Consider the following 25188-nt stretch of genomic DNA (forward strand, 5'->3'; position numbering starts at 1 on the left):
TTCAGGAATCCTGTTGCCACGCTTTTGGCAGCGACAAGAATAATAGGAAATCTCCTGTTGCCACGCTTTTGGCAGCGACAAGAATAATAGGAAATCTCCTGTTGCTACGCAGTTTGGCAGCGACAGTTAGGAGTGATGAAATTAAAAAGGTTTTGGATATGAAATTAGTTTCAAAATTAAAATTACCTTTATTCCGGAAAACTCGATTACAAATGTTAAATACGGTTTTAAAGTTCTTACTACGAGTTTAGATTTTGACAATAGAGTATCGACTACTCAAAACTCCGGACTTTGAATAATTACGAGTTAGATTTTGATAAAGTATTGATTACTAAAAACTCCGGACTTCGAATAACTACTGAATTAATCCTTCGCTCTTATTTATACTTAAATGGCGAGAACCTCCCCGCCTGAGCTTCCCACCATTTCATTGTCTTATCCTAAGGGAGGAGGAAGGTCTTATCACCAAGTGTAACTCGATTCCCTGTGAACCACGGCCAGAGAACTGTCTCCATGAGAAATCGGATAATTAATCAATATCGATTAGCATTCTTGGCTATTTAAAGATTTTAATATCAATTAGCACTCTTGGTTATTAAAAGACTAAAATTTTGTTCGCACGTAACACCTTCCCTCTTAAGTCATACGTGGTACGTTTGTTACCGCGTATGAACTATTAATAAAAGGAGAAAAATTTTTTAAATTTTATAAATGTATTTAATATGAAGAAATTCGTATAATATTGTGTAAAATATATGTATAATAATAATAACGTATAATAATGTGTAAAATATGTGTAATAATATTTAAATGTGTATAATAATAACATATATAACATATAATAATGTGTACATAATATTTAAAATTGAATGTTAAGTAATATTTTCAAGAATAATATTGAATTTAACGAAATAATATGATATAATATAATGTAATATAATATAATATAGTATGATATTGAACATTATATTCGAAATAATATGATATTTGGGATAACATAACATAATTTCTAACATAATTTCTAAAATCCATAATATAATATAGTATAATATAGTATTTGGGATAATTTATAATATCTATATTAAAATCTATATCAATATCGTATACCATTTTTTTTTTTTTTTTTTTTTTTTAAATATCTTTTAATTACCTTAATTTCGAAATTTTTTTGTTGAAATTCCATAATTTCAAACTCTACTCTATTCCTGACGTATTCCTCGAGACAGTCTCGGCACTGGTGAGACGGCCTTAACCACATTAATTCTTGATTACAAAAGTAACAATTAATTTTTGTATCGATGTCAATTCCGTGTAAGGGTGAGCATATCGAATGCCATCCGGTCACTTCCTCAAAATTTCCAGGTTGGAATTCTCGATCGTAGCATTCCTCGCATATTCTCCTTCTCGGATCACTCCGCTCAACGTAAAGGATCTCGCCGTTATTTTCTGTGCTTAAGCACATGCATCTCATGTATATGTTATATGGTTCTTTCCTTCCTTCACTGTAGCCTGCGTAGTCTGCTGGTAGGACTCCGTCGATCGGTCCATAGTACTCATTCTTCTTTTTCTCGCTTCTGTTGTCCGTCGGTCCTTTCATTTTCTATTATTTGTTTAAACTATTATTAATTATTTGACTCTAAAGAAAATTTACTTAAAAGAAAATTATTTACCACTGTTATTTATTTTCCTTAATTCCCTTTTATGATTTTAATTATAATTTCAATCTCGTTGAGCTTGCACTGAGTCTGAATTTGAACTGTCTTACATTTACGGGCTGTCTCTCGGCTAGCCCTCTTATCTGTAGCGTAAACCGAAACTTGATCTTAAGAATTTAGAGTTTATTTTGTGTTTATAATCGCGGATATAGGCTTTGAGTTTCATTGTGGATAACTGTTTCATTTTTAATTTCTTTAATTTTAGTCTCGGGAGCAGAGCAAATAATTTTATTTGTATGTTGTTGTGAATGTAATGTATTTGTTTCTAAATTTTCATTTTCTGTTATTATGTGTGTTAATGTTGCTTCTGGTAACTCTTGCTTCGGAGATATTTGATCCTTTTCTTTTAGTGTTGTTCCTCTTGCTAAATGTAACAGCAAATTCGTTACTGAGTCCCATAGCGCTCCAATTAAATATATTGACCATCCATAAATAGTATGAAGAGCATAGCCATGTATAATGGTATCCATTATTAATTTTATTGTTCGTATGCAGAAGTATAATCCAATTACTCCTGCACTTGCATTCCCGATGGATAAAAATGTTCCCCAAATTTTCTTCCAAGCGTTTTCCGTAATTTTTTCCAATGAATTTTCATCCAAAAGGTGAGAAAGCGATATTCCTTGAGCTTGTACTGGTTCTCCCTTTACGCCACGCGCCATTGTGTTTAAAATTCCATTTCTTTCTGCTGGAAACATTATTTGGTCCCTTAAATTTTCTAGTTCATTATTTGTATAAATTCCGCTTGCTGCCAGGGGTCCAGGATCATTATATTGCCACGTAGGTTTATTGTTCGGTTTCATTATCGTTGGTGGTTTGCTGAATTCTAGAATTGGTGTTATTCGATACCATCCGTCATTTAAAAGGTACATTGTTGGAATTATACGGCTACAAGTAGTTTGTGTTCCTGTTTTGAACAAAATGTGAGTTCTTGGCGCTAGAAAATAGCTTTCGTTTCCTTTAAGTACTGGTAATTGCTGATAACATTCTTGCGTATGTCGGTACTTTATGTCCACCGGAGTGCATTTAATTATATGTACAGCTTCTCCAGAGATCACTGCCATATATCCGGATCCTTTCATAATTTGATATGCGAAATCGTCTGGAGCATGGATTGCTAGGGTCAGTGCGTTCTTCATTACTTGTCGTTCCAAATTACAGCGTTGTGTTAATACGTCTGTGTATAAGCGGTTCATTTGTGTGCGTATATGTTTTTCTACATAAACAAATTTTGAATTAATATAAGCAAAAATGTCTAAATTTTCTACTGATAATCGGCGCTTATGCGCGAAAGATTCTCCTTTTTTAATTTCTAAAATTACAAGTTTTGGATGCTCTGTTTTAATTAATGTGTATCCACAAAGAAGCTCTTCCCCCATTTGTGTTAACGCAAAAGTTACATCTTTAGTTGACAAGGAATAAATTATTTGCAAATTTTTATCTACATCACTAATCATTTTATTAGCTTTTCCTTCGTATAAAATATCATAATGATTGAATTTACAATAATCATTGGGTATTGTTTCCCAAAAGGTATATTTTCCTTCAATATCTATACAATTTCCATCTGAATATTGACAGGTTGTTCCTGTTTTTAAATGAATCTGATTTGTTTCTATATTAGTTACTGCTTGATGAGAATTTAAACTAATAGTTATTATTCCTTGCACAACTACATTTTGCCATGTCCCATAAGGATCTGAATATTGTGTTCCAAAACATTGTCCATCTGTTGTTACTGATCCTGCAAAAGTGATTGGTCGCGATGTCGTATGATTTACTTTTAGCCCATTGATTACATTGTTAACATTTATAATAAGTGTACCGGTTTTATGCATATTTTTACATTGATCTATTGTCGATACAATAATATATTCCGCTTGCGCATTTGTTACAGTCGCTATGTGTGAGTGCATTCCGCAGTAATAAATTGTTCTTGAAATCGAAATTTTACATTGAATTACATTTATTGTATCGAATTTCGCAAGTTGTAATAATTGAATGTTAGTTTCCTCTATATGTGGTTCTATTAGTGGTATGTTGCATTCTTCGATCTCCAATAATGAGACAGTCGTCACATTGAAGTTTGACGTCCCACAGTCGTACCCGATGATTCCATAAATTGGTTGAATGTTGAGAAATAGGGTGATTATTGGGATTATCATCTTCATCGGAATCTTCTTCTTCAGCTGTATTAATTACAATGTAAGAAAAGATTTTGAATTACTATTATTCTAAAGTATAATTCTAAAGTATATTAAGATTAAGTCTTTTAAGATTAAAAATGTTGCGGGTACACTTTTAATCTTATTTAAGTTTTCATTTTTCTGACTTTATTTGAATGAACAATTCTTGATTTTCCTTTAAAAAGGAGTTTAATATTACCATTTGGTAAAATATCTGTAATTATATGTGGACCAGAATATTGGTCTCCTAATTTACCTTTCTTCGGTTCATTTAAAAGAAAAACTTGATCGTTTATTTGAAAAGTTTGTGGATTAATCTTTTTATCATAATAATATTTTGATTTTAATTTTGATGCAATCAAGCATTCTCGTGCCAATTCTTGTAAATCATGAATGTTTGTCATTAACTGATATAAATAATCATCATATGTCTTTTCTTTTCCAATATCGTTAACAATTTCACTGGATGGTTGTCTGGCTGTTTTTCCAAATACCAACTCATATGGAGTATATCCAGTAGATTCATGAGTGCTTGTATTATATGAAAAGGTAGCATATTCTAGTAAATCATCCCATTCTGTAAATTTATTCACATATTGTTTTAAATATTCAACTAATATTAAATGTGACCTTTCCAAAGCTCCATTTGCTTGTGGATAAAAGGCAGTTGTTCTATATTGTTTAATTTTGAATTGTTTAGTAAATCTTTTCATTAAATTACTCATAAAATTTGTGCCTTGATCAGTCAAAATTATTTTAGGTGCTCCGAAAATGCAAATAAAATATTTCAATAACGCATCAGCTACTTGAACGGCAGTTATTGATTTTAGGGATAGCTAGAGAAAATTTTGTGAGATGATCTTGGATTGTTAGGATATAAGAATTTCTCTTTGTGGTTTCAGGTAATGGTCCGACTATATCCATTGATATTTTTTCGAATGACGAAAATGGTGTGTCAGTGATTAACATGGGTTGTTTAGTTTTAACTCTAACTAATTTTTTAATTTGACATTGCAAACATTGACTAATATAATTTTGAATGTCAGCTTTAATGTTTCCCCAATAAAAATTTTGCCTGATTCGATTATAAGTTTTGGTTATTCCTTTATGTCCCCCGATTTTTGATGAATGAGCTTCTTCAATAATATCTTTTCTTTTTTGAATTTCCGGTATTATTACTAACCCATGGCATATTATTAATTTGATTGACATTCCAAGCAATGTTTTTCGAATTTGATTTAAAATTTCTTCCCATTGAATATTATCTATTTCTTTTGTTTTTGCAACATTTATTATTTTAATTGAGTTTTCTTTTACTACTTCTCGTAATTTAAATGTAAGTTCAATTAATGTTTCTCTTCTCATCTTTTCTTTAACATCTTCTTTACAAACCAAAATTAAATGAATTTTATTTCCCCTTCTAATGATTTCAATGTTTCCTGATTTACTTTGTTTAATCTTTGGTATTAAATTTTGATTTTGAAGTTGTTTCGATCCTTCGTCACAAGGTTTACCATTTGCAGTTAGGAAATATAAATAATTTTCTCTTCTCATAAATATTTGATCACGACTATTTATTATACTGTGTTTCTGTCCTCGCGTTATTATTTGTTTTTCGGTTCTGTCTAATGTCTCGTCTGTATTCGTAAGTTCGTTGAATGTTGTGTCTATATCTTCCTCACTGTCGCTGTCTCGCTCTTCTTCACTTCGTTCTACCTCTTCTTCTTCCTCGGAGTCGTCATCGTCAGTAACTTGATCTTCCTGGTCGTCTTTCGAGTTGTCGTCGTTGGTTCTTTCCTCTGCAATTTTTATGTGGTCCTCGCAATGATTTACATGCGTAGGCTTATTTTGATAATTCTCATAATTTTCATATTCCCCTGTTAAATTATTTAGTATTTCTAAAAGATTAGATGGTATAGCTATTTGTGAATTTAAAGTATTTATATTTTCATTATTGCTAATTAAAGAATTCATGTCATCATTGTTAATGTTTTCCAAGGATGTTTCTATCTCGAATGTTTCGTTCTGAGTGTTATTTATAATGTTTGATGATTCTAAAGGTGTAGATTCATTAATATTTATCTGATCTATTAAATTATTGTATGTTTCTAAAGATTCATTATTATTTATTTGATTTATTGGATTGTTTTGAATTTCTAATGATTCGTTAATATTTATCTGATCTATTGAATTATTACGTATTTCTAAAGATTCATTATTATTGATTTGATTTATTGGATTATTGTGTATTTCTGCATGGACTATGTGTTCGATAAACGGAGGTTCTTCTAATTCCTTCTTAGTGAAGGGTATGCTTTCTCCTTCTGATTTTTCTGCATTACGTGTTTGCATTCCTGTAACTACCGGCTCTGGTTCCTCCATCATCATTCCCCTTCTTGGCGAAACTGACAAAGGTTTAGGATTAGCATTTCTTTGTCTTGCTTCATCATCTTCTGGGCACTCTTCGATTTCATCAAATGAAGGATGTATTGGAAATATATTTGTCACAGGGTTTCTCGATAAAGCATCAGCATTAGCATTTATTTTTCCCGGTTTGTAAATTATTTCATAATCATATTCAGTTAATTTAATTCTCCATCTCGCTAATCGTGAAGTAGGATCTTTCAATTTATGAAGCCAGGTTAATGGTTTATGATCGGTTATTAATTTAAATTTTTTTCCATAAAGATTAGGTCTAAAATGTTGCACAGCGTAAACTATTGCTAATAATTCTTTTTCAATTGTAGAATAATTTTTCTCAGCTTCATTTAATACTCTTGAAGCGTAACTTATTGGTTGATCTTTTCCTATTTGTCCCTGACTTAAAATTGCACCAATTGCAGTTCCAGATGCATCAGTTGTTAAAAGAAAAGGTTTAGTAAAATCAGGATATTGTAATATTGGTTCATGACATAATGCATTTTTCAATATATCAAAGCTTTCTTGCTCTTTGTCCTCCCATTTAAAATCAATGTCCTTTTTTAATAAATTGGTTAATGGTTTAGCTATTTTTGAAAATCCTTGGATAAATCTACGATAGTATCCCGCTAGTCCCAGAAATTGTTTTATATTTTTAGCAGTTTTTGGAATTGGAAAATTTTGTACTGCCTCTATCTTTTTAGGGTCTGGACGGACTCCATTTTCTCCTATTATATGTCCTAAATAAGTAACTTCTTTTCTTAAAAATTCACATTTATCCGGTTGTAGTTTTAAATTTGCTTCGCGTAATCGCTTAATTAATTTTTCGAATTTAATTGCATGTTCTGTTAAAGAACTTGAATATAATACTATGTCGTCTTAGTATACAAAAATTTCATTACCTTGCATTCCTGTAAGCACTAAATCCATTAATCTTTGAAAGGTCGCCGGTGCATTCTTTAATCCAAAAGGCATTCGATCGAATTCATAATGACCATATGGCGTTGAAAATGCTGTTTTATGACTATCGGCTGGATGCATTTTGATTTGATGAAAACCTGAAGCAAGGTCAAACACTGAAAAGTATTTCGCACCGCCCAGCTGATCCAATATCTCTGTTATGTTTGGAAGCGGATACGCGTCACCTACTGTCTTATCATTTAGGTCGCGGAAATCTAACACCATTCTCCACCGTTTATTCCCCTTTGAATCTGGCTTCTTAGGGACTATCCACACAGGCGTGTTATATGGAGATTTTGACGCCTTAATAATATTCTGATCTAATAATTCATTTACCTGCCTACTTATTTCATCTTTATGAATTACTGGAAATCTATATTGTCGTGTGTGTATTGGTATTTCATTTACCGTTGGAATTCGATGTTTTAAAACATTCGTATGTTCAAGTTTTTCTCCAGGCAAGTAAAAACAATCTGAACTTTTTTCAATTAATTCTTCAACATGTAATCGTTCTTCAGTATTTAAATGTTCTAATCTTAATGCTTTTATGATTTTTGCTTTTCTTTCTTCTTTATTCACGTGAAAACAAAATCTTGAACTTGAGTTAAGGCTTTCGGAATTCGGAATTAGAATTATATCAGAGCTCGAGTTTGAGTTGAAATCAGAGTTTGAGTTAGAATTTGAATTATGAATTGAACTACCTAAGCAGTCCGAGTTTGGATTTATATTTGAATTATTAATGGAACTACCTAAGCAGTCCGAGTTTGGATTTGAATTTGAATTATGAATGGAACTACCTAAGCAGTCCGAGTTTGGATTTGAATTTGAATTATGAATTTGCTTTTCAGTTGTTTCAAACTCATATATTTTGATTGTGGGTACATATATCTCTTCTTCTTTATCATTCGTATTTATTACTTGTAGATATGCCCTGTCATCTTTTACTGTAACTAAAGCATCTCCTAAGTAAATGCCCTTTGTCACGTTTAATCGCGGTACATATCCTTCTTTTAATTCTGGATTTGCGACTCTAATATGCATTTGTGAAATACATCTCGGAGGAATTATGAAAGTTTCTTCTTTTTCTTCAAAAGGAATATAAGTATCATTCCATTCTAATTGATTTTGTTCATAATTAACCTTCACTTGAAATTGTTTAAAGAAATCTGAACCCAAAATCCCATTTTGTGGTATCGGAAAATCATCCTTGACTAAATGAAATACAACTGGACATCCTAAGATATCTATCTGTGCCAGCCCTAAGGTGGTCACATGATGCGTTGTGATTCTACTAAGTTTCAGAATTTCATTTCTGTCCACTATGGTTTCAGGTGTAATAAAATTTTCTTTAATTATATTTGGCCCTGATCCACTATCTACTAAGAATTTTAAATTTCCTGCAAAATTTGAACTATTTAATTTCACAGATGGTACATCCTCAATATCAGCTATATTTACTCTTCGATTTCTGATTCTGGTTCCCCCGACACTATTCGCGTGGGACGAATTTTGGAATTTCCCGGGGTCGCCCCTGTCCTCACGGGAATCTGTTCGTTTCCCTGATTTTGTGAATTCTGACGGAGATTATTATTATATATACGCCTACGACATTCTTCCAATGTGTGCCCGGATTTTTTGCAATACCTGCATATTATTGTTGTATTTAAATTTTGATTATTTGAGGTTTGTTGTATACCTGAAGTTATTGGTTGTTTTTGATTATTATTATTATTATTATTACCATTGTTACCATTAACATTGTTTTGCGGATAGCCAGATGTATTTTGATTTCCGTTCTTGTTATTTCCCTGAAATTTATTGATTTGCCAGCACCGATCTGCTGTATGGCCTTTCTTATGACAAAATTGACAAGTTACGATTTCGGCTTCTATTCGTCGCGTTGACGCTCGTTTTTCACCGGGTGTATTTTCGGCAAGCACAACGCTTCTTATCATTTTAATTGTTTCTAATTCTTTTTCAGCATCAATTGCACGGCTCTCGACCTCTTCAAACCTTCCTTCTTTTGATATTATAATTTCTTTATTTAAACCGCGTAAAAAGCTTGTTTTTAAATGATTTTCAATTGAATTTCGGAATTCTAGGCTTATCTGTCCTGATTCTCTTCTTTGTGCATCAAGTATTCGCTTCCCTAATTCTCGTATACGATTTGCATACGCGACTACTTTTTCATCCTTTTTCTGATATAAATAAGCTAACCGTCCCTGAGCTTCATAAACTGTTTCCCTAGGCCCGTATTTAGTTCTCAAAAATTCTACTAATTCTTGCATTTTACTGAAAGTTTGCCCGAGAATTGATCTATGTGCGTCCCCTTTTAATTTGTTACGCACTGCACGGACTAAGTTTATTTCTTGTGTCGGCGTGATCATGCTGAGTGCTTCCTCACAACCCTCGACAAAATATACAAAAGGAATATTCCCTCCATCAAAATTTGGCACTGCTTCTAATGCATCTCTGATTGAAAAGTGCAAATAATTACCTAGTGTTCCTTCATTTATGATCGCCATTCCTGAACTCGGTGGTCGTGAACTTTGTGATTGTTGTAATTGTTGAATTACTTGTTGCTGGTGAGCCAAGGTCCTTCGTAATTCATCGATGTCCATATCTCCTGTTCCTGTACCCGTTGGCGTTTCCGTTTCGGAAGGTGGCGTACGAATCATCTTAATTTAATTTATACTTTTATCACTGTTTACTTTGTTCCTTTTCACACAACCTTTAGTATCCCACCGCTGTCACCAAATTTATGTTACGTTCTGTCGTCCGTTTTTGGGTCAAAACATTTAAGTTATTTACCCGGGATTTGGACCAAGTTGTGTGATTAATCAAGCCCGAAAAGATAGCGAATTTTATAAGTTTTATAACGAGGATCAGACTTTTTAATTATTTCAAAATTAGAGAAATCAACCGTAAAATCCAAAGGAATTAATTTGTATGGAGTTAAGGTTTTTTTAATTTGAATTTTGGTTTCAACTTCCTTTAATTTTAAAAATAATGGAAAGGGGTCGTGATCAAATAGAATAGCTTGTTTAATAAGATATTTTAATTTTTTGATTTGGAATCTTTTGCCCCCTTTTCTGGGCATTCAGGAATCCTGTTGCCACGCTTTTGGCAGCGACAAGAATAATAGGAAATCTCCTGTTGCCACGCTTTTGGCAGCGACAAGAATAATAGGAAATCTCCTGTTGCCACGCAGTTTGGCAGCGACAGTTAGGAGTGATGAAATTAAAAAGGTTTTGGATATGAAATTAGTTTCAAAATTAAAATTACCTTTATTCCGGAAAACTCGATTACAAATGTTAAATACGGTTTTAAAGTTCTTACTACGAGTTTAGATTTTGACAATAGAGTATCGACTACTCAAAACTCCGGACTTTGAATAATTACGAGTTAGATTTTGATAAAGTATTGATTACTAAAAACTCCGGACTTCGAATAACTACTGAATTAATCCTTCACTCTTATTTATACTTAAATGGCGAGAACCTCCCCGCCTGAGCTTCCCACCATTTTATTGTCATATCCTAAGGGAGGAGGAAGGTCTTATCACCAAGTGTAACTCGATTCCCTGTGAACCACGGCCAGAGAACTGTCTCCATGAGAAATCGGATAATTAATCAATATCGATTAGCATTCTTGGCTATTTAAAGATTTTAATATCAATTAGCACTCTTGGTTATTAAAAGACTAAAATTTTGTTCGCACGTAACAGCGTTTAAGATGTAGCAATTTTTCAGATGTCAAACAGGGATTAGTCAAAGAACTACAGAGAATGCTACATGACGTCAACACCTATATAAAGGACCTGAAAACCACTTTAGATAAGGTATCTCCAAATTGCAAAAAGTTTGAAGTTGTTATCCATGCAGACAGAAAACCAGGTGACGCTCATAAAGATCGCTTTAACGCACCAATAGCAAATGAGGTAGCTCTGGTGATTGTGGGTCAGGAATTCAACAAGCGAGACATTGTGCTGCAGAGCCACGATAACAAACTGCGGCGCATCAGCGAGGTCCACCGGTCGTACGACGCCTTGCAGTACCCGCTCATGTTTTGCCGTGGCGAGGATGGATACTCGATTGCCATTCCTCAGCGAGACCATCAGACCAAGTTGCAACATAAGAATTTAGTTTCCGCAGCGAGCTTCTACTCATATCGAATTATGATTAGAGAAGGGGAAGTCAACCACTTAGTGTACTTCCGTTCTCTTTTTAGTCAGTTTCTGGTTGACATGTACGCCAAAATAGAGACAGAAAGGTTGAACTATATTAGGAACAACCAGGCGCAGCTTAGGGCAGAAAGCTACATTCACCTGAGGGATGCCGTGGGAAGGCAGGATGCTGACGTTTCTCAGCTGGGTAAAATGGTGGTGCTTCCGTCATCTTTCACTGGAGGACCTCGCTACATGCATGAGCGGACACAAGACGCAATGACATACGTTCGCTACCACGGCCGTCCTGATTTGTTCCTGTAAGACAGACTGCATGCGTCGTTGCCAAATAGCTGGAATTTGCAGCTCCGTAGACTGTGCGTGTAGGTCGGATTGAGCCGTTAGTTGGCGTATTAAGCGTAAGCGCGTGACTGAACTCTTCAGCGACAGGTAGATGTGTGTAAGCATCTGTAATGTCAAGATGACAAAAGATTTTTGCGCCTTTCATATCATTAAATATTTGCTCAGCCTTAGGAATCGGGTGTTTATCTACGATGATGCGCGGATTGAGTGTCGGTTTATAATTGCCCGTAATACGTAACTTGCTGTTTTTCTTTGTCACGACGTGAGTGGTGGACGCCCATTCGGAGTATTCAACTTTTTTGTAGAAACCTGATGATATCTTTGCATCGATTTCTCTTGCGTAAGCATCCCGAAGTGCAAACGGTATCTCTCGCGCTTTGACGAAGACTGGCGTGGCCTCCGGCTTTAGGTGTAATTTGACAGGTGGACCTACTAACTTCCCTGCCATATCGCTGAATACATCCTGGTAGCGATCTAAAAGTTGCTCTAATTGCCTTTTCTGCTCCTGGGTAAGGCGAGGCGGTGTAATGGATACCGCGTAAAATGCGTAATCCATTTCGTCCAAAGAGCGTGTCAAAATCGCCTTTGACCACATATAGATTTAGCCTCTTAGTCGTCTGACCAACCTTAACGTTAACTGGCAAACGTCCGATACAATTGATTTTGTAGAGCGTATAACTGGCAAATTGTCTGTCGGTTTTCTGCAAAAAACAAAATGGTTTAAAAGTGCGCAACTTTTTTTTACTTACGATACCGCAAGGTGCTCCAGTGTCCAATTCCATTTTTAAATTGTGGCCATCGATTAAAACATTGAACATCCGCTTTTGCGCTACGCTGGTGGAGCCGATATCATTGACCTTATTGAAATATTGGACTGAGTCGACGTGTTCCGCTGGTACGAGTGCGTCGGAGACTTGATCGGTTTTTTTATTCCTTGATCTCTCGACACACTTTAGCGATATGTCCCTTAATACCGCAGCTGTGACATTCGGCGTCACGGAACTGGCATTGACTTCGTGCCTGGTCCCTTCCACATCCTTGACAAGGGCGGTCCTGTTTCTTTTGTGACGAGTCCTGTTTATGCTGCTGATGCTGACGGTTACGCGAAAATGATCTCTGGCGCCGTTGTTTATCGTTATTCTTTTTCTTTGGCTGAGAGTACCCTAATTTATGCGTAGTTTCAGGAACTGACAACGTCGCGGTTTTAACCTCATTAGCAGTAAGTCGCGTTGCCTCAAGAGTATGCGCGATATCAAACGCTGCGTCAAACGTTGCAGGTTTTTTTGCTATAATCTCGTCGCACATGTCGCGGGATTCGAGGCCATGCAATAATTGCTCTACTAGCATTCTATCGAGAAATTCTCCGTACTCGCAATAAACTGCCCCTTGGCATAATTGAAGAGCGAAGTTTGATACTGTCTCGCCCTTTTGTTGACAGATTTGTCGGAATCGAATGCTCTCTGCGAACTTATTTTTTGCGCGATCCATATGATTTTTAAGCGTATCTTGTACCTGCTCAAATGTGAGATCCTCAGGCGACCTTGGGCTTACCAGAAATGAGTGCTTGATTGAGCTCAGTTCCCATGTGAACACGAGCGAAGTTGGCCCGTTGCTCTTCTGGAATTTTGCTTAGTTTGAGTGCCCACTCGAAACGTTTAAAATAGTCTTCCACGGTGGCACCATCCGAAGAACGAAATTCACCAATATTAAATGACGGTGGCTTTGATTGAGCCGTGGCACCGGCTGTGGCACCTGTTGCCGATTCGGCGGCCATTCGCGCAGCTTCTCGAATAGCCTCTGCGAAGACATTCGTTAGCGATGCTAGAGCTTCGGTTGATAACGACATTTTTGCTCGTTCGTAGCTACCACCGATTATAACCCTTTACTTCTGACACCACTGTTGTGTTTGCTACGGAGAGGGTAAAGTGGGTTCACTGTGAGGCGTAATTATATTCGAGATCTTTCCTTTATTCAGAGAGCGTGTGTTACGAATACAACGGTTCATGGAGAACTGCTACAGTGTTACCACCGCTAGTCGGCTAGAGATAAAAATGGAAGGAGCGAAAAGAAAAACTCTGATTGGCTGTGAGCGTTAATGCGTGTGTGTCTGTGTCTGTGTATAGCGGTCGGTTCAAAAATACAATAATTACGTTTTTAAGAAAAATATATTTAAGCATTTAAAATTGTAACATATATCTTACGTTCATATTTTCAGTTTAAAATTTGTTTCCACTTTTTAAATTTATTTTTATGTAGCAAAACAATTGTATAACATTTTTAAATTATTTACCTGTAATATTTTTAAACTTTTTAATGTATTAAAAGCTATATTGTTCAATTTAGAATTTTTAATTAGTTGTTTAACTTAGAATTTAAACTTGATGCCCTTTTTTAAAGCTATTTTTTAAACAGTACTACTGTTGTCAAAATTGATTGATATACTTCAATCTCCCGGTATTTTATAATAACGCAGATAACATTTTTAATAATAAGAAATATTATAAACAGAATTATAAACAGAAATAATATCTATTAATTGTTGAACATAATTTTATTTTTATTAAAAGTAGAAAGATAAAAATAATATAAACACATATCTTTTGGTCATAAAGAGATATACCTACTTTAATATTAATTTTCATAATTTCACAATTGTGCTTTAAAAAAAATAAAAAAATAATTTTTTTTGTCTGGAATGTTAACATTGTTCATACTTTTCCTAATATCGATTTCGGTTTTAATTAGTACTATTCATTAATTACATTCTATGGACTCAACGATAAGATTGTTTTGCAAAAGTTTAGCAAAATAATCTTCTAGCTGTTGGTACATGTAGAGAATTAGTCTATGACGTATACTTAAATTGTGAGATATTGTACACCATTTTTTCATATACTTTTACTTTCTATCTTTTTCCCCGTTTCTCGAAAAATAAAAAAAAATCCCGGAGTTTGTACGTAACAATACCTCAAAATGCAAATAAATAATATTTTCACGAGAAAACATAAGCAATAGTTATGTTTGTTATAGAGTTCAAATAAATACAAGAACAATTAATCTTATTAGATAAATATTTTTTTGTTAAATATTGTACCATAAATAAAAAAATATAAATATTTCGTACTAACTAATATAACAAGTACACAATATAATATACGTGTAAGAAGAATGGTTAATGGTAAGATATAAATAAACATATTAATATTTTTTATGACCCAACATATACAAATATACAATATAATAGAATATAATAAATACATACCTAGATGATAAAATTGAAATTGTATGTGAGGATGGAGGCATAGATTGGCGGAAGCGATAATGGCCGCGTCGCACTCTCCGGACCAAATCAGTTCGTAAGCTTTCACTATAGCTACGTTACTTGAACTATGCAGTATCAATATTATGCGATTGTCCAGTAATGCCGAGCCAGTAAGAAATTTTATTTTCCACGAAAGAAACGTTGGATCCATTGATAATCTAGCAAGCTAATCACAGTACATGTTTCTAAATGTATAATATTTGAAATATTAAAATGTACAAATAAGTTATAAATTAAATATTTATTTTTTTAATTGTTTAAAAATATCGTATAATTTTTCTACACTTTACATAATAAAAAGGGATTTCTATGCTTGCAACAATTTTACACATATAGTTAATATATATCGTTACGATAATTTGATTGCGCATTATTTACGGCGCTTGGCTCTTATTGCCCATTCTTCCTTACTTGATCATATTATAAATTCTGTTTTAATTTATTAGTACTGTCCTCAAAATTTACCAACCATGTATTTTTATGTCTATTAAGTTAGCACCTTTCCTACAAAAAACCGGAATAACACGTACACAGAAATTAAGTGCTCTTTATGTGCTAATTATGTGCTGTATTCACGATCTTTGTGCTCAAGCGGTTTCGCGGGAAATCGCAATTAAAAGTGGGGGTGCTGACTTAACTTCCCGAAATATGCACAATAAAATTTTCGCGCTATCTCCTTTGGCCGACCCGAACGTGAACATCCCATACGTACAAGAGTAAAGTACCAGTTGAAATACAGTTAGCAAATTGGTTTTAGTCTTAAAATTTTTGTTTCTTAACTTATATGCTCCCGAAATATGCACAATGAGATTTCCATGCTTATCCTTTTCGGCTGACCCGCACGTGAGCACCCCATATTTACAATAATAAAGTATCAGTTAAAATACAGATAACGAATTGGTTTTAGTCTTAAAATGTTCCTCAATTTATGCGTTCCCAAAATATGCACAATGAAATTTTCGTGCTTATCCGCTTCGGCCGATCCGGACGTGAGCATCCCATACGTACAAGAGTAAAGTACCAGTTGAAATACAGATAGCGAATTGGTTTTAGTCAAAATGTTCCTTAATTTATGTGCTTTCTAAATATGTACAATAAGATTTCCATGCTCATCCCCTTTGGCCAACCCAAATGTGAGCATCCCATATATGTACAAGAGTAAAGAACCATAGTTAAATAATAGAAACGGCCAAATTACGAGCTATTAATAGGTGTATATTTAATAAAGTCAATTTAACAACAAAGACGGTCGGGTGACATAAAGATTCGCACTTCTAAGCTGGACCCCCCACCAGCGCAAATCAAGTTTGCACTAGGTCAAATTTAGTGCTATTTAGGTGCTAATTAAGTGCCCTAGTCCGAATTTTGGTGCTCGAACCGTTTAGCAGGAAATCGCGTAAAAAATGGGGGGGGGGGGGTCCAGCTTGCCATAAAGCTGGACCCCCCATATCAGAAAATGGTCCCTTAGAGAAGACAAGTACACTATAATTTAGTGCTAATTAAGTGCTAATTAAGTGCTCTAAAATAACGGTAAAATATTGACAGATTATAACATTTATTTAAATATACCACTATATATTGAACACAGTACCGTCGCGGTCGACACAAACACTTAAAAAATTTGCTGCATGAATAATATATTCGTTACTAAAATGATCGAAAACATATATTTCCCAAATCTGAGTTCATTGCTAACAGTAAAACAATTACGATAATCAATTTAGACCAGCCGCTGAGCACTATTGTAAGTTCCGTCATCTGATCGTCTACGAATTAGTTGCTCGCATGATTATAGTATTAAAATAATTCTCAGACATTGTACTTTAAAAGAATATCACGATTCGAATTTAGTGCTAGCTGCATAGTGTTGAAATTAATTAATTAATCAATGGAGCGCGCACTTCGCGGATAATCTAATTAATTTGCTCCATGTGTAAATTAATTAATTTCAACACTATACAGCTAGCACTAAATTTGAATCGTGATATTTTCTTAAAGTACAATGTCTCAGGATTATTTTAATACTATAATCATGCGAGCAACTAATTCGTAGACGATCAGATGACGGAACTTACAATAGTGCTCAGCTCCAACGGCTGGTCTAAATTGATTATCGTAATTGTTTTATTGTTAGCAATGAACTCAGATTTGGGAAATATATGTTTTCGATCATTTTAGTAACGAATATATTATTCATGCAGCAAATTTTTTAAGTGTTTGTGTCGACCGCGACGGTACTGTGTTCAATATATAGTGATATATTTAAATAAATGTTATAATCTGTCAATATTTTATCGTTTTTTTAGAGCACTTAATTAGCACTAAATTATAGTGTACTTGTCTTCTCTATAGGACCATTTTCTGATATGGGGGGGGTCCAGCTTTATGGCAAGCTGGACCCCCCCCCCCCCCATTTTTTACGCGATTTCGTGCTAAACGGTTCGAGCACCAAAATTCGGACTAGGGCACTTAATTAGCACCTAAATAGCACTAAATTTTTGACCTAGTGCAAACTTGATTTGCGCTGGTGGAGAGTCCAGCTTAATAGAGGTAACTAATACCTATCCTACTTATTAAGGTGATCGTAAAGCCGTGATCCTAACCGGTTTTTTTCTTAGCACTAATCTTTTAATTGGCTTTATAGAAATACAAAATTCTTGTCTAGAATTAAAGTACCCATCAAAATCTAGGTCATGGTGGTCGAATGTATATCGAAAACGAAAAAAAATTAATATTTTTTGTTATACGTGACGACCACCACATATTAATTCAATTACCATGACCTAGATTTTGATGCGTACTTTAATTCTAGACAAGAATTTTGCATTTCTATAAAGCCAATTAAAAGATTAGTGCTAAGAAAAAAAACTAAAAAAAACCGGTTAGGATCATGGCTTTAGGATCACCTTAAACTGTGAGCTTTAAAATGCTTCTTTAAATTTCTCAATAGTGGGCTCTTTCTATTACAATGCGTTTAACTGTGGTACAATTTTTATATGAGGAAATTATTCCTTACTAGAATTTATTTGAATGGTATACAATTGAGGATATTGAAACAAATAAAGAAGTTATAAATTATACAATACATATGTATATAACTTTCTTATTTAGTTCAATATCCTCTGGAACACGTATATTGTATATATACATATATATCACGTTATTGGACATATAAATAAATAATATATAAAATATAGTATTTCTATAAATATATTTGTTAACGAAAATATACTTTTATATACTTTTTTACTACAATTTTTTTCATGTTTATTAATCATTTTTACATCATCTCTACATTATTCCAAAGATCGCTCTTTGGTTATCGTGCACCGGCAACTCAGATTCACGCCGAGATACCGAGAAAGCATTTCCAGCGTAAAAACATTCGTCGATCGCGCGAGCTATGTGAGAGCGACAAGGAGGGAGTGATATTCTCCCTCTCGCTCGGAACGGCCGAGCGCTGCCGACACACCGATAGACCGAGCGTCATTTGTGTGCGTAGTGGAGAAGGAAATTCGCGTACGTGCCGGGGGCGCAGGCTGCACGCCCGCCGAGCGAGCATTCGTCTTCCGTCTACGGCCGCAGGGGGAAGTGATCCGCGCAGTTCCTTGGGCTTAACAAACCCACGGCATTAACCCGAGTTCCCGACACCGCGGACATACACACACAACTACACATACTCACGTCAGTGCAATTGAAAAAAGACACGCCTCACGGCTCATACTTGCGTCAGTGCAATTGAAAATAGACACGCCTCACGGCTCATACCTGCGTCAGTGCAATTGGAAAAAGACACGCCTCACGGCTCATAAGACTATTGGTTCGCCCTGGCCGTTTTCGGGGCAGTATTGCCTGAAGGCCATTAAACATACGAAGAAGAAGAAGTCTTCCGGCTACCGAAGCGTGCAGTCGCGTCTGAATACTTCTTTTGTGCTAGAATATTCTATAAGTTGATACGCTATTGTAATCGTAGCAGCGTTTTGAGTCTGAGAACGAGAGCGGAGAGGTCTCTTTACTATCGAAGGAGACTTTGCAACCTTGATTAGAGGAAAGATACCAGGTTATCGAACGTTGCTCGGGTCGATCATATTGAAGGAAGGACGAACTTTGCCATTACGGCGTAAACACGTTAACGAAGGACGAAACGGCCATCTTGACTATTGGAGAATGCCCTCAGGGGCTTGGTCAAGGAGACCATTATTATCCAGAAACAACCACGGCAGTCGCTTTCAGGTAACATATCGAGCTCTTGTAAACCAGAGATCACTTTCGAGAGATTGCTAGACAATTATCTAGTAGATTATGATGAACTTAACGTTCTATCATAAATTACGATCTTTGATTACAGAGTTCGAGAAAGCACGAGACGACGGACTATGTCCTCGCAGAAAGGCTACGTAGCTATCCGTATAAATCTTTCCGGAATTAGATATCTAACTGAGCTCAGTGTATTTATTCTCGATGTATAGTAATTTAATTCACATTATAGATACATAATATAAAGAGTGAAACGTGATTCGGATATTTACGTGTATTCGGTATTATATTTGCGTATATTGTGATTCGAACTCGTGGCTATTGGCCATTCATTAAAGTTTACGAGAAAACGTATTATATACGAAAGATTCCTTATTACTTAGTTGAATTTGATATTCATTTTATTGAGTTGTTTATTAATCGCTTTAATACTCATTAGATAACTCAATTTACTGCGGAAGTTACTGTGTCAATTAATAGAAAGTGCGTTATATTTAACTTGTAAAACCACGCACAATAGATTATATAAGCATAATCATTATTTCGATTGTGTTTAATATATGTATGTTCTTGATTACCTGTCGAAAGAGAGAGATATAGAAGGATTATTTCTTACCTATTACTAATTGACACAGTATTTCAATTATACTTATTCTTTGTATATTATTGCCATTTTTATGTATTCTGCGTTATGTATAATATGTTTAATATGAATGATCCTTACTTAAAAAAGATTTAAGTCTGGAAAGTATTTGATTGTTTTCTCCTATCGCGAGATAAGCATACAGGAATTCTGTCTTCTTATAATAATTTTTGACAAGAGATTAAAATATTGAAATATATATAAGGAAGCATTATTCATTACTAATTCATCAGTTTCTTATTTTGTATTTTATGCAATTCGTTCTTTGTACAAAACTTTCTTATACGGCGTATACGTTTATTATAAAATAACCCGAAATTGAAATACGAATTAACTTTAAAATACAGAATCTCTTTACCGACAGAACTATGAGTGAGTGTCGTTTCCCTTTCTATAAATCTAGAGCCTAGGCTCTTGCGCGAGCTTGTACGAAACAGTAACATTTAACTAAAAATTACTAATTAGCCATAATTGTAATAAATTTTTGAGCTGTACAAACAAATCAGTATTTGTTACTATTCATACAAAATTGTAGTATTTTATGAGAAACTAAAGACTGGATTAGATTCTAATTTGTATAGTTTTACGATATGTAAATTGTGGTAGATTTCTATAGTCATTTATAAATAATTGTAGTATTCTAGAAGTAAGCAGATGTTTTAATTTTTCTAGATTTTGTTTCTTCTTAAATTTTTAAAATTTATAGATCTTTGTACTATTTTTTTATAAAATTGTAGTTTTTTATTAAATACTACTTGCAAAATTTTTTGATTTGAGAACATTGTAAATTGTGGTACTATTTCGTAGATATTTTTACAAAAAAATTATTTCTACAAAAAATTAAATATTTCAACAAAAATGTACAAATATTTCTAGTCAAATTTTGTAGTTATTCATAGAAATTTTTTCTGTCAAGGCAGTTATAAAATTTCATCCTTTTTTTAACTACCTACTTTATTGCTATAAATCACAATTTTCAATGAAACATCCTGATTCTAGTCATTGACATAGCCAAATAAATTCTGAAGATTTAAAAAAAAAAGATAAATCGGTGAGTGATCGTTTTCTAATTAATTTCCTTCAATCAACCTGATTCATTATCATTAATTGCAACTGGGTCAATAAAAAAAAAACAATGAGGATTTAAACCCGAGTCAAAAATATACAAAGCATAATACGTGCCGCTACACCACTGACCATTTCTGAAAAAGTGTGACATGATTTATATTCATTAGCAATACTTGTTGACTAGCATAGTTTCGATTTTATTCATCAATTACGAACGCTTATTACTCGTCGATAGTTTTTTTTTTTCATAAGTTTGATTTATAATTTTTCCAAAATGACTGTTTATCGGTAAAAAAATCTGTTTCCTCCAAAACTGCCATAGAAAAATATGGTTTTCTTATGGAAACTCGTTTTCGTGATATTATTTCCATTCGTTATGAAAAATTAATAATTTTTCAGTAATTGTGACTGAGAGATTTTCTTATCTATTCCTATTTGTTTGAATGACCGCTAGTAATGGCCGACAACTGTGCGGCGTTCTCTATTGGCTGTGAAACTCATGATGCACATTGCCTCACCTTATTTCCTTCCACCATGGCTGAATCGGTGTACGCAGAAGCTGAAACATCTCACTATGGATGTAAGTATACACATTTAATCTCAAAGTTTCGGGTACTCGCAACTCGTCGCGTCGCGTAAAAATATTGGAACGCATTTATTTTATAAAAAGATGGAGAACTATCTAAAAAAGATATTGAAATGGCGGATAGAGATTTCGAAATGGCGCAACTGAAGGCGGAAAATGCGGAATTGCGACATAAACTCGCCGTAATTCAACCACCGCCACTATCACCATCACTATCATTGTCCGTGGTGTCCGCACAGCCGGCACCCGCACAGCCGCGGCACCGACACCACCAACAACGCCGGCAACAACAACAACTCCGCAACAGATAAAACGTAAGTACAATTAATCTTTTAAAATACAGTTAACTTTCGAAATAACATAGTATTCAATCTTTTAGCGTTTTTGACTGACCCGGGTTTGCTCGCTCCGACCATATATTGCTCGATTTGTCAATGTGACGTCAATAATCGCTCTCGGAGCGAGCAAACCCGGCCCAGTCAAAAACGCTATTTTTCTAAAATAAATTTCTGTTTGTTATATAGCAAAGAGATGTAGAGAGCTGAGAGAAATCGCGGAAGAGGAGAATTTCGCGGAAGAGGGAATAGAAGGAGAAGAAGAGGAGGAATGAAGTGTACACACAAACAGTATACTTGTAAAATAGCTTGTAAGGCCGGTTCTACAATCAGTCGTATGTCGGAGTCGGATGTCGGAACGTAGCCGATGGTTCAATGAGAAAAATTCGTTTTTGAAAAAGAAATTCTTTTATTGGACCATCGGCTGCGTTCCAACATCCGACTTCGACATACGACTGATTGTAGAACCGGCTTAATAGTTTTTGTAACACACACATACACGCACACACACACACACACACACACACACACACACACACACACACACACACACACACACACACATACATACATACATACATAGCAGAAAGGGTTTGGAGTCGTTAAATACTACGGGAGTGACGAACCGTAGGGTCCTTATCTCTGCTGTGACACACACACACACACACACACACACACACACACACACACACGTACGTATGACAAACCGATAATACTTCGGAACAAGTCGGTGGTGCCGGTGCCGGCTGTGCGGACGATGATGATAGTAGTGGTGGTGGTGGCGGTGGCTAAGTTACGGCGGTGAGTTTCCGCCGTAATTCAGCATTTTCCACCTACATTTGCGCCATTTTCACATCCTTTTTCGCCATTTTTACATCTCTGTCAGATATTATTTATAAAAAGTAGTTTCTACTGTCAAATGTATTTAATATAGGAGAAGTTCATCTTTATTAATAACTAAAACTCATCGTTGTATTCTTTCGTTTTTTTCGACTGAAAGATACTAAGTTTATGTACTATTATATAAAGCAACATAATAAATTTAGAATTTTTACTTTGACAAGATCTGTAAATAAAACCCTCATCTCTGTTTCCCTCCTTTTTTCTCCTTCTTTTTTCAAAGATTTATTTAACATCAAAGATTATATGTACATATATTTTTGTAAAATCGTCCCGGGAGTCGCCGGGACAGATATGCGTGATTTCTTTATCGCACGGAAATTTTAACGAGCCTGCGTCTTTCCATTTAAATTTTTTTTTTACTCAAATAATTTTTCATGTTTATGTATTTACAATAAAATAATGTATGGGGTAGCAAAGGTACGATATTACGATGTTCTTTTTAAGATTGTATTTTTGTACAAGATACGTATGATGAGGTATTTGCAGCATGTCCGTCACATCTGTGTACCTGTGTGCAAGTGTAGTGTACAATGAAGAGAATATTACCGGTGTGCATACGCACATACATACACGCGCGCATATATGTATATACATATGTATATGCATATGTACGTAATGAAGGTAACGTTGAGTCAAGGGCCATCTGTAGGAAAAAGTAGTGAAAGTGACGCTAGAGCCATCTGTTAGAAAAAGTACTGAAAGTGACGTTCGACGTTCGACGACGACGTTTCTTAATATTATATGTAAATTTTCATCACAATTCGGACTTTGAATCGCAATATCTCTGTTCGTAGAGTACGTGGAGAAAAAATAAAAACACTTTTATTATATAAATTTGGTTCAAGCTATCCATTAAGCTTAATTAGAGCCTGACCTGTTCACTGGTTATCGAAATCTCAAAATCTTGGGTACTCGCAACTCGTCGCGTCGCATAAAAGATTCACGGTGCGGTCTTGCTTTGCGTATACTTGTCGCGAGACACTACCCTAGCTGATAACCGCCAACGATAAAAAATGATATAAAATTTTTTATCGTTTTTAATATGGTTAGTGAATCGTTTATTTACAATACTCTATCAGAAACTCACGTTACAAAATACTTGGGATCTTATCGTAAATGTCTTATCAACTGCACATCAGTTTATATCGTTTTTAATATGGTTAATGAATCGGTTTTAGTCAATCCATTTCAATCGTTATGAATCCGTGAATCAAGGAATCAAATTCATACCAATTCATTTCTTTCAATCGGTTTTTATCGTTTTGAAGAACGCCGGGAACGGGGCAACTAGCGCCAGGAGTCGGAGGCCGCTGGGTTCGGTGTTCGGTGTCCGGGAGTCCGGAGCGGCTACCGCCAGAAGGTCCTTATAGGAAGAGATCTCTCCAGTTACAATACTGGATTTCTCTGCTTTTCTCCTCGCAAAGGGTCTGCTTATATATTATGACTGGATGTATTTTAAATACGAGAAGCGCTTTCCATCATGCGCGGCCTAGCGGCATTGTCGCGAACTAATCGCCGATTGGTTGATGCGGATTCAATTTATATCATTGATATACGATAGAAAACGAACCGATTTGCTGCCGTAAAGAAGATGATAAGTTGTATGTCAGAAAATCCTGATAAGAAACGATAGATGTATCGGTTCGGTTAAGTCGTATAAATATCAACAAGATGTCTATTGTTTTAACGTTATAAAAACATATACAAAGTAGAAGGCTTTTAAACGATTCAATTTATATCAATTGATATACAACAGAAAACGAACCGATTAGCTGCTGTACAGAAAATAATAAGTTGTATGTCGGAAAATTCTGATAAGAAACGATAGATGTGTTGGTTTGGTTAAGTCATATAAATATCTATGAGATATTTATCATTTTATTCTTATATATCCGTATTAAGGGGACTAGGAAGAATTGAAAATGCAGAAATTAGCTCGTGTTTAATTGTTTATAACAAGGCCGCGAATGAACATAAAACTTTTTTATTGTTAAGGGTATTAATTATAACATTATAAAATGAGAAAATTCATTAAAAGCCATTCCCAGATCAATAATAACGGCGTCCCAATATAATACAGAAAACTATCGAATCCACGGTTTTACCACGATTCCGGTCGAACGGATAAAGGTTTTGGCAAATTTCAGGAATATTTCTTCTCCTTAGGCTTCCCTCTATTGATTATACCTAAAAAAATAAAAATAGAAATAAAATTAACAAAATGGCGTAGAAAACAAAATTTTTTCCCAAATTTTTTGTTTTCTGGA

At 34.7% G+C, this 25188-nt stretch overlaps 1 protein-coding gene and 1 long non-coding RNA gene across 2 annotated transcripts; one reads left to right on the forward strand and one right to left on the reverse strand.

Moving 5' to 3' along the window:
* Positions 1-1116: 1116 nt before the first annotated feature.
* Positions 1117-14024, reverse strand: LOC139824907 (uncharacterized). Its single transcript, XM_071797460.1, has 2 exons — positions 10565-14024; positions 1117-3904 (listed from the first exon to the last, which is right to left on the reverse strand). Exon 2 carries the CDS (start codon positions 3884-3886, stop codon positions 1850-1852), a length of 2037 nt encoding a protein of 678 aa, XP_071653561.1. The 5' UTR covers positions 3887-3904; positions 10565-14024; the 3' UTR covers positions 1117-1849.
* A 6794-nt stretch (positions 14025-20818) lies between these two features.
* On the forward strand, positions 20819-22412 carry LOC139824909 (uncharacterized). Its single transcript, XR_011735344.1, has 3 exons — positions 20819-21677; positions 21808-21997; positions 22208-22412. It is a non-coding gene; the product is annotated as an uncharacterized lncRNA (long non-coding RNA).
* Positions 22413-25188: the final 2776 nt, after the last annotated feature.

The sequence above is a fragment of the Temnothorax longispinosus genome, unplaced genomic scaffold, assembly GCF_030848805.1.
Source record: "Temnothorax longispinosus isolate EJ_2023e unplaced genomic scaffold, Tlon_JGU_v1 HiC_scaffold_66, whole genome shotgun sequence".
In the NCBI taxonomy this organism is placed as follows: domain Eukaryota; kingdom Metazoa; phylum Arthropoda; class Insecta; order Hymenoptera; family Formicidae; genus Temnothorax; species Temnothorax longispinosus.